At 50.3% G+C, this 17,610-nt stretch overlaps 1 protein-coding gene across 1 annotated transcript in view; it reads right to left on the minus strand.

Annotated features, from left to right (window-relative positions):
- Positions 1-3,203: 3,203 nt before the first annotated feature.
- The window catches only part of LOC144672870 (SCO-spondin-like), a 163,001-nt gene continuing 148,594 nt past the window's right edge, over positions 3,204-17,610 (minus strand). The window contains exons 19-20 of the mRNA XM_078534859.1: positions 16,964-17,200; positions 3,204-3,280 (exon numbers count right to left, since the gene is read on the minus strand). Coding sequence (XP_078390985.1) covers positions 3,204-3,280; positions 16,964-17,200 — 314 coding nt within the window. The remainder of the gene's footprint in view (positions 3,281-16,963; positions 17,201-17,610) is intronic.

Consider the following 17,610-nt stretch of genomic DNA (forward strand, 5'->3'; position numbering starts at 1 on the left):
CAACCACTCACTGTATACTCTATATGCAAAACCTACAGTACACAAGACATTTGTACACAGCATATACAAAAAGCTGCTGTACAGAATACCAACAACTTTCATTTATATAGCACTCATAAGGTAGTCAAGCATCCCGAGTAGAAACATCCCTGTGAATATGCACACAGACATGTATCCACTGTATATGGATTATCTGACTTTTCATCTACATTACAGTGGCCAAATCTCAAATCTATTTCATTGGTTCTGAATCTATTTCAGATACGCTCAAGACTATAGGAATGCAAACTCTCTCCTCTACTGTATACAGCACATATGCTTACTGTATACACACATGCACCCACTGCATACGACACATACCCTATTGTATACAGCATATATACACCTTCTGTATACAGAACATACACCTATTGTACAAAATATACATTTACTGTCAAAGATACTGACTGCACGTGAGTCCACCAGGTCAATGTGATGTGTTTACTGTACGGGTGAAGACAGTCTCTACACTTTCAGCTTTTGTCTGCTGGTTTGCTGCTCAGTTTCATCCCGCACCCGCTGGCTGGTAGCAATGTGAAAGAGAGAAACGAGTGTGTGAGTCTCTCCCTGTCAATACACAGCCTCTCCATCAGGGAGCGCTCAGCTGTACCTCCTCGAGGTAACACATGAAAAATGGGTCTTTCAGGGCCCCAGATTAAAGTTTCAGAGGAATGTGGAGCACTGGCTCCCGGACACGCAGTGTGCAGGCCCACTGGCTCCCGGACATGCAGTGTGCAGGCTCACTGGCACACGGACATGCAGTGTGCAGGCCCACTGACACACGGACACGCAGTGTGCAGGCCCACTGGCACACGGACACGCAGTGTGCAGGCCCACTGGCACACAGACACGCAGTGTGCAGGCCCACTAGCACACGGACATGCAGTGTGCAGGCCCACTGGCACACAGACACGCAGTGTGCAGGCCCACTGGCACACGGACACGCAGTGTGCAGGCCCACTGGCACACGGACACGCAGTGTGCAGGCCCACTGGCACACGGACACGCAGTGTGCAGGCCCACTAGCACACGGACATGCAGTGTGCAGGCCCACTGGCACACGGACACGCAGTGTGCAGGCCCACTGGCACACGGACATGCAGTGTGCAGGCCCACTGGCACACGGACATGCAGTGTGCAGGCCCACTGGCACACGGACATGCTCTGGCACTCGTGATCCAAACTCCCAGCCATGGACGAATAGTTCCACTGCCTTGAGGATGCCTCAGGAGAGGTATAGAACTCTGTAAACCCTGACAAAAAATCTGGAGTGGAGTCCAAAGGTGGACTGACGTCCAAATATATCATCTTCCTGGCAATTCCTGCAACTGAGTTGGTGCCAAACATTGTGCCTTGCAAAACAAAAACAGAAACAGAAATACCTGGAAAAACTCAGCAGGTCTGGCAGCATCGGCGGAGAAGAGCACAGTTGACGTTTCGAGTCCTCATGACCCTTCAACAGAGGTTCTGTTGATTGGCCATGGTGGGAGTGGCCATGGTGGGAGTGGCCATGGTGGGAGTGGCCATGGTGGGAATGGCCATGGTGGATGTGGCCATGGTGGGAGTGGCCATGGTGGGTGTGGCCATGGTGGGTGTGGCCATGGTGGGTGTGGCCATGGTGGGAGTGGCCATGGTGGGTGGGAGCGGCCATGGTGGGAGTGGCCATGGTGGGTGTGGCCATGGTGGGAGTGGCCATGGTGGGAGTGGCCATGGTGGGAGTGGCCATGGTGGGTGGGAGCGGCCATGGTGGGAGTGGCCATGGTGGGAGTGGTCATGGTGGGAGTGGCCATGGTGGGTGTGGCCATGGTGGGAGCGGTCATGGTGGGAACGGCCATGGTGGGTGTGGCCATGGTGGGAGCGGTCATGGTGGGAGTGGTCATGGTGGGAGCGGCCATGGTGGGAGTGGCCATGGTGGGAGTGGCCAAGGTGGGAATGGCCATGGTGGGTGTGGCCATGGTGGGAGCGGCCATGGTGGGAGCGGTCATGGTGGGAGCGGTCATGGTGGGAGTAGCCATGGTGGGTGTGGCCATGGTGGGTGGGAGCGGCCATGGTGGGTGGGAGTGGCCATGGTGGGTGGGAGTGGCCATGGTGGGTGTGGCCATGGTGGATGGGAGTGGCCATGGTGGGTGGGAGTGGCCATGGTGGGTGGGAGTGGCCATGGTGGGTGGGAGTGGCCATGGTGGGTGTGGCCATGGTGGGAGTGGCCATGGTGGGAGTGGCCATGGTGGGTGGGTGTGGCCATGGTGGGTGGGTGTGGCCATGGTGGGTGGGAGTGGCCATGGTGGATGGGTGTGGCCATGGTGGGTGGGTGTGGCCATGGTGGGTGGGAGCGGCCATGGTGGGTGGGAGCGGTCATGGTGGGTGGGAGCGGCCATGGTGGGTGGGAGTGGCCATGGTGGGAGTGGCCATGGTGGGTGGGTGTGGCCATGGTGGGTGTGGCCATGGTGGCCCTCGGGTCAGTCACATCCCACCTCAGGTCAGGCAGCTCCCAGGCAGTAAGGTGCTGAGCTGCTATGGTCCATCTGCTTCAACAGGTACCTGGAGCTCCCAGTCTCTGCTCAATAAGTGGATGGAATCCATCGCTCGGGGCAAACAACCCAAACAAACAGAAAGAATGAAGATGTCACTCTCTGATTGGCAGCTGGAACATCAGGACCATGTGCACAGGTTGACAGGCGACCTGCAGCTGGTCAATAACATGAGCAAGAAAGTCACAATTGACAGAGAACTTGATCGGCTGAACATTGAGATGGCTTCCCTCCCAGAGACCAGTCTCACTGAGAGTGGGATCACAAAGAAACACATCACACGTTCGTCTGGCAGGGGAAGTGCTTGGAGAAACCGTGAGCAAGGTGTAGCTGTAAGGAACTCGCTACTCTCGAAGATAGAACCCCCACAAATGGTTCAGAACATTTTTTCTCCATCTGCCTCTCAATTCAAACAGGGCCAGTTAACCTAATGTCTATACCCCGATGCTGTGCCCCATTACAGAGGTGAGAGAGCAGCATTATGAGAAGCTTGACACAGCTATCAGCTGAATCCCCAAGAGAGAACATCTTTACCTTCTGAGGGATTTCAGTGCAAGAGTGGGCAGAGACCACGAGGCATTGCTCTCCTAGCTGCCTCACCCTGGCCTGGGAAAGATAAAGGAGAACGGACAGAGACTACTTGAACTTTGCTGCTACCATGAGCTTTGTGTAACTAGAACATTCTTTCAGAACAAACTGTGCCACAAGGTGTCCTGGAGACATCCAAGATCAGGGCATTAGCACCAGCTGGATCTGACCATCACCAGACATGACTCTCTGAACCTGCAGTCTCAACACACACACCTACCACAGGGCTAACTGTGGACGCAGGTCACTCCCTGCTGTGCACCAGGGTTGGGATACAACCAAAGATATTACATTCCTCATCTCAACATCAGCCATACGGCCTAGGCAGGTAAAAACTAACCTTGACTCAATTGAACAGATTCTCTCCGGCAGTCCCACAGAGTCCAGAAACAAAACAGAACATACTTGGAGACCCCATCTATAATACTCCACTGTCAACCTATGGGAAGCTAGAATGGAAAATACTGACTGGTTTGAGGCTAAAATCTCTGTGATGGAAGCCGGTTATTGAAGGCAAACTGCCCACTCTCATTAATTAGAGGAGAGACCCGAGCGAGAAACTCTGAATCCACTAAGAACCACTCGAGGTAAAGTTCAACAGAATGTGCCAATGACATTGTTACAACTCTGCCAGAATATTCAGTTGTCCTTCGACATAGAAAATGTGAGGGGCGTGTATGAAGGGAACAAAAAAGCAGCAAAGGAAACAGCACCATTGAAAACAAAGGCAGAGGATGTTCTCACTGACTGCAATAAATACTTGTAGGCGGGGGTAACACTAACTCGAGTTGTTCTCTAGGGGAAACGTGGTCACCGAGGAAACTCTAGACACATTAGAAAGTCTGTCTGTCAGGGCAGAGTTTGATATCAAATCCACAGTGAAGGGAGGGGCTTAGCAAAGCTATTGACTCACTTGTCATGGGCAAAGCTGTAGGTGCTGATGTTATACCACCTGAACTCATCGAGTATGGGAACTGACATTCCCACAGCATCTGCACAAACTTCTCTGTCTCTGCTGGCAGAGAGGGCAGTGCCCCAGGGTATGAGTGGTACAAACATCGTGACCCTGTACGAGAACAAGGGCAACTGCAGCGATTGCAACAACTATTGAGGCACCTCCCGGCTGAGCATTGTGGGAAAAGTATTTGCCCCCGTTGCCCATGTCAGACTGCAGACCCCTGGCTGAACCCATCTCCCCCGAATCCCAGAACTGGACCTTCTACAATTGACAGAATCTTCTTAGTCCGGCAGCTGTAAGAAAGGTGCTGCAAAGAAAGGAGAGCACAGTATAACTGCCTTCAACATCTCACCAAGGCTTCCGACCATGTGAGCTGAGACGGTCTGTTTAAGCTGCTGAAGGATGTTGGATGCCCGAAGCTGCTCAAAGTGATCTCCTCTTTCGGTGACAACATGGTGGGTAAGCTCAGCTATACCGGGGCCACATCGAAACCCCACTGAGGGCAAACAGGGATGTGTTCCAGCACTGACCCTCTGACACAGTCTCCTCTTTGCTGCTGTCGTATTCCTGTCAGAACTGACGGAATGTTGTTCAGCCTTAAGATCCAAGACAAAGGTGTGTCACACTCTTAACATCAGACAGTTGCTCTACGCTGACAGTGATATACCAACGTTCCATACTGAGGAACACCTTCAGCAGCAAATGGACAGACTCTCTCACACCTGTAAAGACTTTGGTTTGACCTCAGCATCAGGAAGACAAATGTCATTGTCCAGGTTGTTACCACACTGCCATCTATCAGCATTGACAATGTGACGCCGGAGGTTGTTGATAGTTTCACATATCTCAGCTCCACAATCACCAGCAATCTGTCACTCGATGCTGTATTTAACACACACTTCACAAAAGCTGCAGTTGTTATGTCTAAGCTGAGTAAGAGAGTTTGGGACAACAGCAACCTGACTGAGATCACCAAACTGCGAGTCTACTGAGCCTGCGTCCTCAATGCACCCCTCACTGGGGTGAGACCTGAACAGCCTATGCTCAGCAGGAGAAGAGGCTGAACAGTTTCCACCCTCGCTGTCCCAGACGTATCCTCAGCATCTCTTGGCAGGACAAGGTCACGAACTCTGAGATCCTGGAGCGTGCCAATTCCATCAGCGTACACTCATTGCTAAACTAACAATGCCTGTGCTGGCTTGGCCATCTTCATCAGATGGATGATGGCCATATGTCCAAAGACCTCCTGTACGGTGAACTGGCCACAGGGTCATGACCTCCTGGGCGCCCATATCTCTCTTACACGGACACATACAAGTGAGATGTGAAGATGGCGGACATTCACACTGACAATTGGGAGATAGTCACTGGCAGCTGTGACCTCTGGAGTCTGACTGTTTGGAAGTGTTACAATCCCAGCTGAGATTACCCCTGGAAAAGTCAGATCCCAGGATAGAACCCAGCTTGATAGATCCTAACTTTTATCTGTTTGTTTATATATGTGGAGATTGGCTACTGAACAGAGTCACAGGAGTCAGCAAACAAACTTTTAACAAAAACATAAAACATATGTTAAACAAGAAAAGATGAACTATATTACAATACTCCTTCTCCCACAGCTATACCTTTATAGATATTATACAGATTTGTAAGGATAACTCAAGTTACAAAGCTACCTTATACTCTAATGTTCACAGTAAGTACACAGTCATTATTGTCGGAAAGGCAGATGAGCTTAGGGCGTGGATTGGCACGTGGGATTACGACATTATTGCTATTAGTGAGACTTGGTTGCAGGAGGGGCAGGACTGGCAGCTCAATGTTCCGGGGTTCCGTTGTTTCAGACGTGATAGAGGGGGAGGGATGAAAGGGGGAGGAGTGGCATTACTAGTCAGGGAAAATATCACAGCTGTGCATAAGCAGGACAGCCCGGAGGGATCGTCTACAGAGGCCATATGGGTGGAGCTGAGGAATGGGAAAGGTGTGACCACACTAATAGGGTTGTATTATAGACCGCCCAATAGTCAGAGAGAATTGGAGGAGCAAATCTGTAGAGAGATAGCAGACCGATGTAAGAAACAGAAAGTTGTGATAATAGGAGATTTTAACTTTCCACATATTGACTGGGACTCCCATACTGTAAAATGGCTGGATGGCTTGGAGTTTGTCAAATGTGTTCAGGAAAGTTTTCTAAATCAATATATAGAGGTACCAACGAGAGAGGATGCAATACTTGATCTCCTATTAGGGAACCAGACAGGTCAGGTGACAGAAGTATGTGTAGGCGAACATTTTGGGTCCAGTGACCACAATGTCATTAGTTTTAAGCTAATTATGGATAAGGATAGGTCTGGTCCTCGATTTGAGATACTAAATTGGAGAAAGGCCAATTTTGTGGAAATGAGAAAGGATCTAGGAAGAGTGGATTGGAATAAGTTGTTTTCTGGCAAGGATGTGTTCAGTAAGTGGAAGGCATTCAAAGGCGAAATTTTGAGAGTGCAGAGTTTGCATGTTCCTTTCAGGATTAAAGGCAAAGTTAACAGGCATAGGGAACCTTGGTTTTCAAGGGATATTGGCGATCTGGTTAAGAAGAAGAGAGAGGTGTATAGCAGGTATAGGCAACAAGAAACAAATGAGGTACTTGTAGAGTATAGAAAATGTAAGAAAATACTAAAAAAGGAAATCAGGAAGGCAAAAAGAAGACATGAGGTTGCTTTGGCAGATAATGTGGAGGTAAACCTGAAGGGTTTCTACAAGTATATTAAGAGTAAAAGGATAGTAAGGGACACAATTGGTCCCCTTGAAGATCAGAGTGGTCGTCTATGTGTGGAGCCTCACGAGATGGGGGAGATCTTAAACAGTTTTTTTGCATCAGTATTTACTCAGGAAACTGGCATAGTGTATAAGGAAGGAAGGGAAACAAGCAGTAGTTTCATGGAACATATAGAGATTAAAGAGGAGGAGGGGCTTGCTGCCTTACAGCGAATAAAGGTAGATAAATCCCCCGGGCCTGACATGATATTCCCTCGGACCTTGAGGGAGACTAGTGTAGAAATTTCAGGGGCCCTGGCAGAAATATTTAAAATGTCCTTAGCTACGGGTGAGGTGCCAGAGGATTGGAGGGTAGCTCATGTTGTTCCGTTGTTTAAAAAAGGCTCCAAAAGTAAACCAGGTAATTACAGGCCAGTGAGCCTGACGTCAGTCGTAGGTAAATTATTGGAAGGTGTTCTGAGAGATCGGATATACAATTATTTGGACAGCCAAGGGCTGATTAAGGATAGTCAGCATGGCTTTGTGCGTGGTAGGTCGTGTTTAACGAACCTTGTAGAGTTTTTCGAGGAGGTCACCAAGAAAGTAGATGAAGGAAAGGCTGTGGATGTTGTCTACATAGACTTTAGTAAGGCCTTTGACAAGGTCCCACATGGGAGGTTAGTTCAGAAGGTCCAGACACTTGGTATCCATGGAGAGGTTGTAAACTGGATTCGAAATTGGCTGTGTGGGAGAAGACAGAGAGTGGTAGTGGATGATTGCTTCTCAGACTGGAGGTCTGTGACTAGTGGTGTGCCTCAGGGATCTGTGCTGGGACCATTGTTGTTTGTTGTCTATATCAATGATTTGGATGATAATGTGGTGAATTGGATCAGCAAGTTTGCTGATGACACTAAGATTGGAGGCGTTGTGGACAGCGAGGAAGGCTTTCAAAGCTTGCAGAGAGATCTGGACCAACTGGAAAAATGGGCTAGAAAATGGCAGATGGAATTTAATGCGGAAAAGTGTGAGGTGTTACATTTTGGAAGGTCAAACCAAGGTAGGACATACACAGTAAATGGTAGGGCACTGAGGAGTGCGGAGGAACAAAGGGATCTGGGAGTTCAGATACATAATTCCCTGAAAGTGGCGTCACAGGTAGACAAGGTTGTAAAGAAAGCTTTTGGCATACTGGCCTTCATAAATCAAAGTATTGAGTATAGGAGTTGGGATGTTATGGTGAGGTTGTATAAGGCATTGGTGAGGCCAACTTTGGAGTATTGTGTGCAGTTCTGGTCGCCTAACTACAGGAAGGATATCAGTAAGATTGAGAGAGTGCAGAGAAGATTTACTAGGATGTTGCCGGGTCTTAAGGAGCTGAGTTACAGGGAAAGATTAAACAGGTTAGGACTTTATTCCTTGGAGCGTAGAAGAATGAGGGGAGATTTGATAGAAGTTTACAAAATTGTGAGGGGTATAGACAGAGTAAATGCGAGTAGGCTCTTTCCACTTAGATTAGGAGAAATAAACACGAGAGAACATGGCTTTAGGGTGAAAGGGGAAAGGTTTAGGGGGAACATTAGGGGGAACTTCTTCGCTCAGAGAGTGGTGAGAGTGTGGAACGAGCTTCCATCTGACGTGGTAAATGCGGGCTCACTCTTAAGTTTTAAGAATAAATTGGATAGATACATGGATGGGAGAGGTCTGGAGGGTTATGGACTGGGTGCAGGTCAATGGGACTAGCGGAATAATATTTCGGCACAGACTAGAAGGGCCGAATGGCCTGTTTTTCTGTGCTGTAGTGTTCTATGGTTCTATGGTTCTACAGTCCGTGTAAACCAGTGGCACCCTGTGGTCAGACACACCACACTCTGAAACTGAGTGAAAGATGCCACCTCAAACAGATGTTATGGATCTGTCATCAACTCCACCCCAGATGCTTGTCACACCATGAGCCAACCAGTCCCACTGAACTCCGCCTTTCACACGAGGGTTTCCAATCTCCATTCTCCAGGACCTCACCTTGGAATCTTCTCCCAAACTGATGTTTTCTCTCAGACGCCTTCCACAAGGGTTCACCTCCAGGGTTTCGAACTCTCCTTCTGACATTCCTCTTCCCTGGGTCACCACATGCACTCTCTGTCTCCCACACGCTCTCTCTCACCAACTCAGCTTTAACAGGACACCACTGCTTCACAAGCCCATAGCACAGAGTTACAGGCTTTTAATTGTCTCTTTGAAGCTCCTTGCTTCTTGCAAGCTGTTCTCACTTTAAATCTGAAGCTTGGAGCCTTTCTCTCTGCCCCTCACTCTTAACTTCACTTAATAGGACCTTTTCCCAGGTTCCTGTCCTTCCTTTGACTACAAGGTCTCCTTTGGACTTTCCCCTCTTCCACTTTCATGGATTTTTGGGGGTTTTCTTCGCTTGGGACCTTTTTGTTTTTTTGGGAAATCTGCAGTTCCCTCTCCCAGTGCTCAGTCTCTCTGGGGTCCTGTCTTCAACTCAACTTAAAACTGCAGTTTCTTCAGTTGTGTGTCTTTGGGAGGAACGTGTCTCTCTGGCCCCTTTGTTGCTAGGCAACAGCACTATTCTTTCCACTCTTGTGTATTTACTTTTACTTTATAAGGCTTGTAAGCTTCTCATTAGAAATGCAAGCAGCCTTTTAAAGTGAAACTAAAACTCCATTTGTCCTCTCTTAACGCACAGGCACAGAAATACAAATCAAACTTAAACAGTAAAGCTAAAACTCATTCCTAACACCCACAAATGCAAATATTACTCACTTAAACTATCTCTATTTCCTAACTGAAGGGCATTGGAGGAGGTGAACAGGAATGGAAAGCTCAGCTGGCCGGGCAGAGGGCTCAGAGAGGACAGAGGTCAGAGAATCATGAACCTTCTCAGCCACTGCCTTCCTCAGCAAAACAGCAGAGGCTGTGGTGACCGAGTGGGGCACCTGCATTAATCCCCATGGCGCAAACCATCGTCTTCCAGAAAGGGTTTCCATCACACACCCTGCTGTATATCTGTACACAATTTCCTGGAATTGCCTTGCTGTGGAGACACAGCAACCTATTGAATGTAACATGTGCTGATTGTATATGATACACGACACAATTAGGGGTAGCCATGATCGCCCACCTCTCTTACCACTGCACAAGGACCAATTCACTGCAAGCGTAAACCCAAAAAGATACTGAGGTCAATCCTCCCCAGTTACTCCATCTCACACATTCTTCCTCATCCCTCAAATGAAACCAGAATTGTTAAATTACACCAAGGGGGTGATCAGAGTTAATGTTGAAATGCCAGAGGGATCTTGTTTTTTTTATTTCACAGGATGTGGGTGTCGCTGGCAAGACCAGCATTTGTTGCCCATCCCTAATTGCCCTTGAACTGAGTGGCTTGCTAGGCCATTTCAGAGGCAGTTAAGAATCAACCACATTGCTGTGGGTCTGGAGTCACGTGTAGACCAGACCAGGTAAGGACGGCAGATTTCCTTCCCTAAAGGACATTAGTGACCCAGGTGGGTTTTTACAACAATCGATGATAGTTTCATGTCCAGCTTTATTTTCCAGATTTATTCATTGCATTTAAGTTCCGCTGGCTGCCATGGTGGGATTTGAACTCATGTGCCCAGAGCATTAGCCTGGACTCCTGGATTCCCAGCCCAGTGATACTCCCACTACACCACAAGAGGGACAGAGCAGTTTCAGGTGACACTTGGTTAAGGGTTAAATACAAGCAGACATGGGGGAGAATTTTCTCCCTGTTGGGTGGGCCGGTCGGGAATGGGCAAATTAAGGCCCACCCAGTGTGAACCTCAGCTCCCGAGGACAGCAGGACGGGGTGGGCGGTGGTGGGTCTGCAATGACTGCTGGGTCCAATGGCGACTGGGCTTCCTGCAGCATTCCATAGCAGAATGGCTCCCGAGAGAGCTGCTGGTGAGCAGGCCGGGCAGGAGGGCAGCTCGGCGGGACAATGTGCCCCTCACGTCTCAGACCAGTGCCTTGCTGCCCTCCTCGAGGAGGTGACAGCACAGTGTGAGATCCCCGTGCTGAGGGACAGGAGGAGGGAGTCCCCTGACTCAACCAAACATACCTGGGAAGAGGTGGCAGAAAGGGTCAGCGCACACGATCTGGTGCAACGCACCTGGGCTCAGTGCCACAAGCGCTTCAATGACCTGCTGCGATCGGGAAGGGTGAGTACCCTGTTGGCATGGGTAACAACACAGTAGGTAGGCTTTCCCCCCAGTGCCACCTCCCCACCCCCGAGAGCGGTTACAGCACTGAGTCATTCATGGCATGTTTCCCTCGCTGGGTGGGCCAGTGTTTATTGCCCAGGCCTGGTTCACCCTGAGAGGGTGGTGCTGAGCTGGGTCCTGCACCCGCATGTGGTGAACTGACACCCACATTACTGTTGCTCAAGGATCTGCACCTAGGCGCAGTGCAGGAACCCTGAAACATGTCTCCGTCAGGCTGCTGACTGACTGGGAGGGGCACCCAGGTGGCGGGGAACCCATCCATCCACTGCCCTGGGCATTCCTCGTGCTTGTGCCTCCTTGTTTTGGATGGTCACACCATGTGGGTGGCAAATGTGATGGAGGCAGCATCTGGGCAAGGGGGTGAGCCCTGGCTGCTTGGACTGAGTGTGCGGCTACTCCAGGGTCACCATTCACTGGAGCCCTGCAATGTTTCACTCAGGTGGGGGTGGCAGGGATGCGATGGGATTCCAGGGCGGAATCAACGCTCCTCTCTCCTGTTCGGGAGAAGACTGCGCACAATAACGCCGAGCGGATACGGACTGGGGGAGGCCAGGCCCAGTTGGCCATAATAACCAGACACGAGCAGGAGGCAATGGAGCTGGAGAGGAGCTAGACACCCAGGTCCAGCGGTAACGGTGAGGCTGGGGTGCCTGGGGTAGGTAAGAGTGCCGTGCACTGAGGTCACCATGTGTGTCCCAGCAGCCATTCTGCTGTTGAATGTTGAGTGATTGAAGCTTCCAACATGGGTTTCCCATTGATAATGGAAGGAGGACCACATCCTGATCCGGGGGCCAGGCATTGACAGTGTCTCAACTTCAACAAATCAAATGTCCTTGTTCTTCCTTTCAGCCTCAACAGAGCGTGGCCGGACCGAGGAGACAGAGGGGCCGCTGCTGACCCGAGGGCCAGGATGAATTACAAGCACCCGTGTCACACCCCCTCTGCCAGGCAGGTACCAGCACAGATACCAGCACCTCGGTGGGCATTAGATCATTGGCTAGTATCTCGGTGCACAGCGGTGAGGGCACCTCACACTCGCTTGAGGTGCAGGCGGAGGCAGAGAGTGCCCAGGGCACCGGCAGTCAGGGGGCTGCTGGGGACCAGGAACATGCTCAGTCGGTGGCTGATGATGAGCCTCTGGAGTCGTCCCTGAGAAAGCAGATGCTGGATGTCCAGTGGGATGTGTGGGAGGATCTGGCGGAGATACATGAGGGTCCGTGTGGCATGGTCTCCGTGTGGAGGAGTCCATGTGGAGCGTGGGCACTGTATAGACCCTCATGGCCGAGCGCACTGCCCCCTCCATGGAGAGAGTGGCGATTCTCATGGAGAGGCAGCTCCAGGGACAGAATCAGGGGTTCCTGGGGTTGTGCTCGGACCTGCAGCCCTCACACAGGCACTGAGCTCAGGTGGTCAGTGTCAGTGTGGGAGATGGATGAGGCACCCAGGATCCCAGCTCGGTGCCCGTCCATCAGTGGAAAGCAGGGAGGCCCAATGTGATCTCATGTTGGCACATGACCTGCCTGTTGTCTCTGTGGGCTCCTCTCCGGGTGCTCTGGATGATGACAGCAGCTCCTCTGCCCCTCTGCCAGTGGCTGTGCCATCTGATGAGGCTGCAGTGACTGGGGATATACCAGCCGTGCCACTGGCCGCTCCCTCCCAGGCAGGGCCAGCACAGGCTCCACTGGCCAGAGGACGCCCACCAAGGTCATCAAGACCAACAGGACAGCAGAGTCAGCAGCTGTCTCCAATCCCGGTGCCAGCGAGGAGGGGGCACCTAGACACAGCGCCCACAAACATCAACTTCAGGCACTGTGAGCACAACACGGGCTTCTCACTGGTGGTTTTATGTTGCCCTGGTATTAGTTGATTATAATTTGGTGTGCCGCTCAACACCTTTGTACAAGTTTCTTTTGTGTTTTATTTTGTGAATTCATTAAATGCTTCATATGTGAACAAGGCTCAGGGTGATTCCTCACTCCCGCAGGTGGACGGGAACCCGTGATGTTTGAGTGAGTTGTTGGACATTGAGCTTTATTGACAAGGCACAGAGTTAATGTTCCTAACCAAGCAGATGTTGCTCTCAGGTATCGAGTGTGGAGCCTGCAGCCCTGGCGTGTTTTGAAGGTCCATCTGTGCTGTGCTAGCTGAAGGTTCATTGGATTAAAGCCTCCCGGGTGTCCCTGCCTCCCTGGAGTATTCCCGGGTCAGCGTCTACCCCCTCAGCATTTCCCTGTGTGTGCTCATCCTCGGACTCACTGCTGGACTCACCGTGTGCAGCCACAGACACTGCGTCCACATCGTCTTCCTCCTCTGCATCCCCCCTTTCCAGCGCCAGATTGTGGAGAGCGCAGCATGTAACCACTATCACCGAGACACGGTCTGGGGGGTGCTGGAGTGAGCCCCCTGAACAGTCCAGGCATCGGAATCACATCTTGAGAAGACCGATGGCTCTCTCCACCACAGCCCTTGTGGTGCCGTGGCTCCTATTGTACCGCTGCTCAGCTTCTGTTCTTGGATGGCGGAGAGGCGTCATGAGCTACCTTCTGAGGGGATAGCCCTTGTCACCCAGCAGCCATCCATCCAGCCGGGCTGGAGCACTGAAGAGCCCCGGCACCTGGGAGTGTCTGAGGATGTAGGTGTCGTGGGAGCTGCCTGGGTACCTTGCACAGACTTGTAGAATCAGCATCCTGTGATCACACACTATCTGCACGTTCATGGAGTGGAAGCCCTTCCTGTTGATGAAGGCACCGGGCTCACCCGCTGGCGCTTTGATGGCCACATGTGTACAGTCTATAGTACCCTGGACACGGGGGAAGCCAGCAATGGCCGCGAAGCCTCTGGCTCACTGTGTCTGACTTGCCTGGTCGCAGCGGAAGTGGATGAATGTCAATTCCCGTCTGAACAGAGCGTCTGTAACCTGCTTGACATAAGTGTGGACAGTCGATTGGGAGACACCGCAAAGATCACCCACCGACCCTGGAAGGAGCCAGATGCATAGAAGTTAAGGGCAACCGTGACCTTCAGAGCCACTGGCATAGGGTGTCCACCCACACAGTTAGGGGAGGTTTCAGGGCCAATCATCTGACAGATAGAGGTCATGGTCTCCCTTGAGAGTCGGAGCCTCCTTCGGCACTGCACCTCAGTCATATTGAGGTAGCTGCTTTGCCGCCTGTGAACCCTGGCAGCAGGATAGTGGCATCTTCTGCAGCCCCTTCCACCTTGGGCAACCTCTTGGCCCAGCGCCCCTTGTGCCTGCGCCTGGCCTCCCAAAGGTGGCTCCCTGGAGGCTGATTGTCCACTCCTGGCCTCCTCCTTATTCTATCCCTCCCTTCCTCCTCAGGGGAGCTTCCTCCAGTGGAGATGTCAGAACCCATACCCAGGCTAAGGGGAGGCCTCCGGAAAGCTGTAGGGACCCAGAAGTGATGTTTACCCCAGAGTCCTGAGCTGAAGCCTGTTATTCCTATTGAAGCAGCTGTGAAGAGATTTGAAGTTTTTCTGCTCAAACAGGCAAGTATCAGTAAGTTTAAACATGAAATATCTGACAAATAACACTCGCGACCCCACTCAGCCTCCTTATCCTGCCCGTGGATGAGGTTTTTAAAGATGTGGCCGACCCGCCTGCCCATCGCGCCCGTGCGATGACCCGAAGGTCACACAGGCTCCGAGAAATCGGCGTCTATTACTGGCTCAAGGGCCTTAAGTGGCCCGTTAATTAATGGTGGGTGCGCATCGGAGATCACCCACCCACCGAAATATCGCGATGGCGCACGGTGACTACAGGACACACGCCCGACGTCACCGCGCGCCATTTTGTGCATTAGCGTGTAGGACCCGCCCCCCACACACCAACGGGAACATTCTCGCTGTGGAATAGCTCCACATTTACAGTAATTTCTGTTTCACATTTCCTGCCTCTTCACAGAATCACAGGATTTTAACAGCACAGAGGGTGGCCATTCGGCCCATCATGTCTGCACCAGCTCTCCAAATGAGCATTATGACCCAGTGCCATTGTCCTGCCTTTTCCCCGTCCCCCTGCACATTGTTTCTATTCAAATAATCATCTAATCCTCTCTTGAATGCCTCGATTGAACCTGCCTCCACCACACTTCCAGGCCGTGCATTCCAGACCCAAACCACTCGCTGTGTGAAAAAGTTTTTCTCACGTCACATTTGCTTCTTTTGCAAATCACTTGAAATCTGTGCCCTCTCGTTCTTGATCCTTTTACGAGCGGGAACAGCTTCTCCCTATCTACTCTGTCCAGTCCCCTCATGATTTTGAACATCTCTGTCAAATCCCCTCTCAGCTTCTTCTCTCCAAGGAGAACAGTCCCAACCTCTCCAATCTACCCTCATAGCTGAAGTTTCTCATCCCTGGAACCATTCTTGTAAACCTCTTCTGCACTCTCTCCCATGTGTTCACATCCTTCCTATAATGTGGTGCCCAGGACTGTATACAATATTCCAGCTGAGGTCTAATAAGTGTCTTATATAAATTCAGCATAACCTCCCTGCTCTTGTACTCTATGCCCCTATTAATAAAGCCCAGGATACTATAGGCTTTATTAACTGCTCTCTCCACCTGTCCTGCCATCTTCAATGATCTATGCACATATACACCCAGGTCTTTCTGCTCCTGCACCCCCTTCAAAATTTCACCCCTTATTTTATATTGTCTGTCCATGTTCTTCTTACCAAAATGCATCACCTCACACTTCTCCGCATTGAACTTCATCTGCCACCTATCTGCCCACCCCACCAACTTGTCTATGGCCTCTTGAAGTTCCACACCATCCTCCTCACAGTTTACAACACTCCCAAGCTTCGTATCATCCGCAAACTTTGAAATTGTCCCCTGCACACCAAGATCTAGATCATTAATATACATCAGGAAAAGCAAGGGTCCCAATACTGACCCCTGGGGAACTCCACTACAAACCTTCCTCCAGCCTGAAAAATATCCATTGACCATTACTCTCTGCTTCCTATTTTTCAGCCAATTTTGTATTCACATTGCTAATGTCCCTTTTATTCCATGAGCAATAACTTTTCTCACAAGTCTGTTGTGTGGCTCTGTATCAAATGCCTTTTGAAAGTCCATATACACCACATCAACAGCATTACCCTCATCGACCTTTTCTGTTACCTCTTCAAAAAACTCCAGCAAGTTAGTTAAACATGATTTCCCCTATAGAAATCTACACTGACTCTTCCTTATCAACCCACATTTTCCCATGTGACTACTAATTCTATCCCGAATAATTGTTTCTAGAATCTTGCCCACCACTGAAGTTAAACTGACTGGTCTGTAATTGCTGGGCTTATCCTTACAACCTTTTTTGAACAAGGGGGTAATGTTTGCAATTCTCCAGTTCTCTGGCACCTCCCCTGAGTCTAGGGAAGACTGAAAGATTATGGCCAGTGCCCCTGCAATTTCTACTCTCACTTCCTTCAATATCCTTGGATGCATCTCATCCAGTTCCGGTGCCTTGAAAACTTTAAGTACCGACAATCTGTTCAACACTTCCTCCTTATCAATTTTGAACCCTTCTAGTGACAGAGTTTCCTCGTCTGTCACCATGGCCTGGGTAGCATCTCCCTCCTTGGTAAAGACGGATGCAAAGTATTCATTTAATACCTCAACCATGGCCCCTTCGTCCATGTGTAAATTCCCTTTTAGGTCTCTAATCGGCCCTACCCCTCCTTTTACCCCCCTTTTACTATTTATATGTCTATAGAAGACTTTGGGATTCCCCTTTATGTTGGCTGCCAGTCTTTTCTCATAATCCCTCTTCGCTTCTCTAATATACATTTTCACTTTTCAAAAGGACACTTACCTTTAGTTTGACAGATGAGTTCATCCACTCCTGGGTTACAGTCTGACATCCCATCACAGACCTGGTCACGCCTCAAGCAGTGATTATCAGGACACTGGAACTCTCCTGAACCACACACACAGTTATATTCATCACTGAAATCTCCACAATCATCATGGCCATCACACCTCTGACTGTAGGGAACACACTGTTCCATCCAACACTGGAACTCGGCTTCTCCACACCGGGGCCAACAGCCTGTGCAAGGTTCAAAAGAAAATTGCAGCCTTTACAGATTAATCCTTACACACAACACTAATAATGTACTGAAGCCCCCTTCAACAGCAGCTCCCAGAAACAGAGCCTCCACCTCTTAGACAGACAGGGAATGAAGCTGGGCAAGTGGTAGAAGTGTCTGTGGGGGAGCATTTTGGGGATAGTGACCATAACTTTGTAAGGCTTAAGGTAGTTGTGGAAAAATACAAAGATGGACCGGAAATAAAGGTCCTGAATTGGGGGAAGGCCGATTTCAATATGATAAGGCAGGATCAGGCCAAAGTGGACTGGGAGCAGCTACTTGTAGGAAAGTCTACATCAGACCAGTGGGAGTCATTCAAAAAGGAAATAGTGAAAGTTCAGGGCCAACATGTTTCCGTAAAGGTGAAGGG

Source organism: Cetorhinus maximus, unplaced genomic scaffold (genome assembly GCF_964194155.1).
Source record: "Cetorhinus maximus unplaced genomic scaffold, sCetMax3.hap1.1 HAP1_SCAFFOLD_135, whole genome shotgun sequence".
Classification (NCBI taxonomy): domain Eukaryota; kingdom Metazoa; phylum Chordata; class Chondrichthyes; order Lamniformes; family Cetorhinidae; genus Cetorhinus; species Cetorhinus maximus.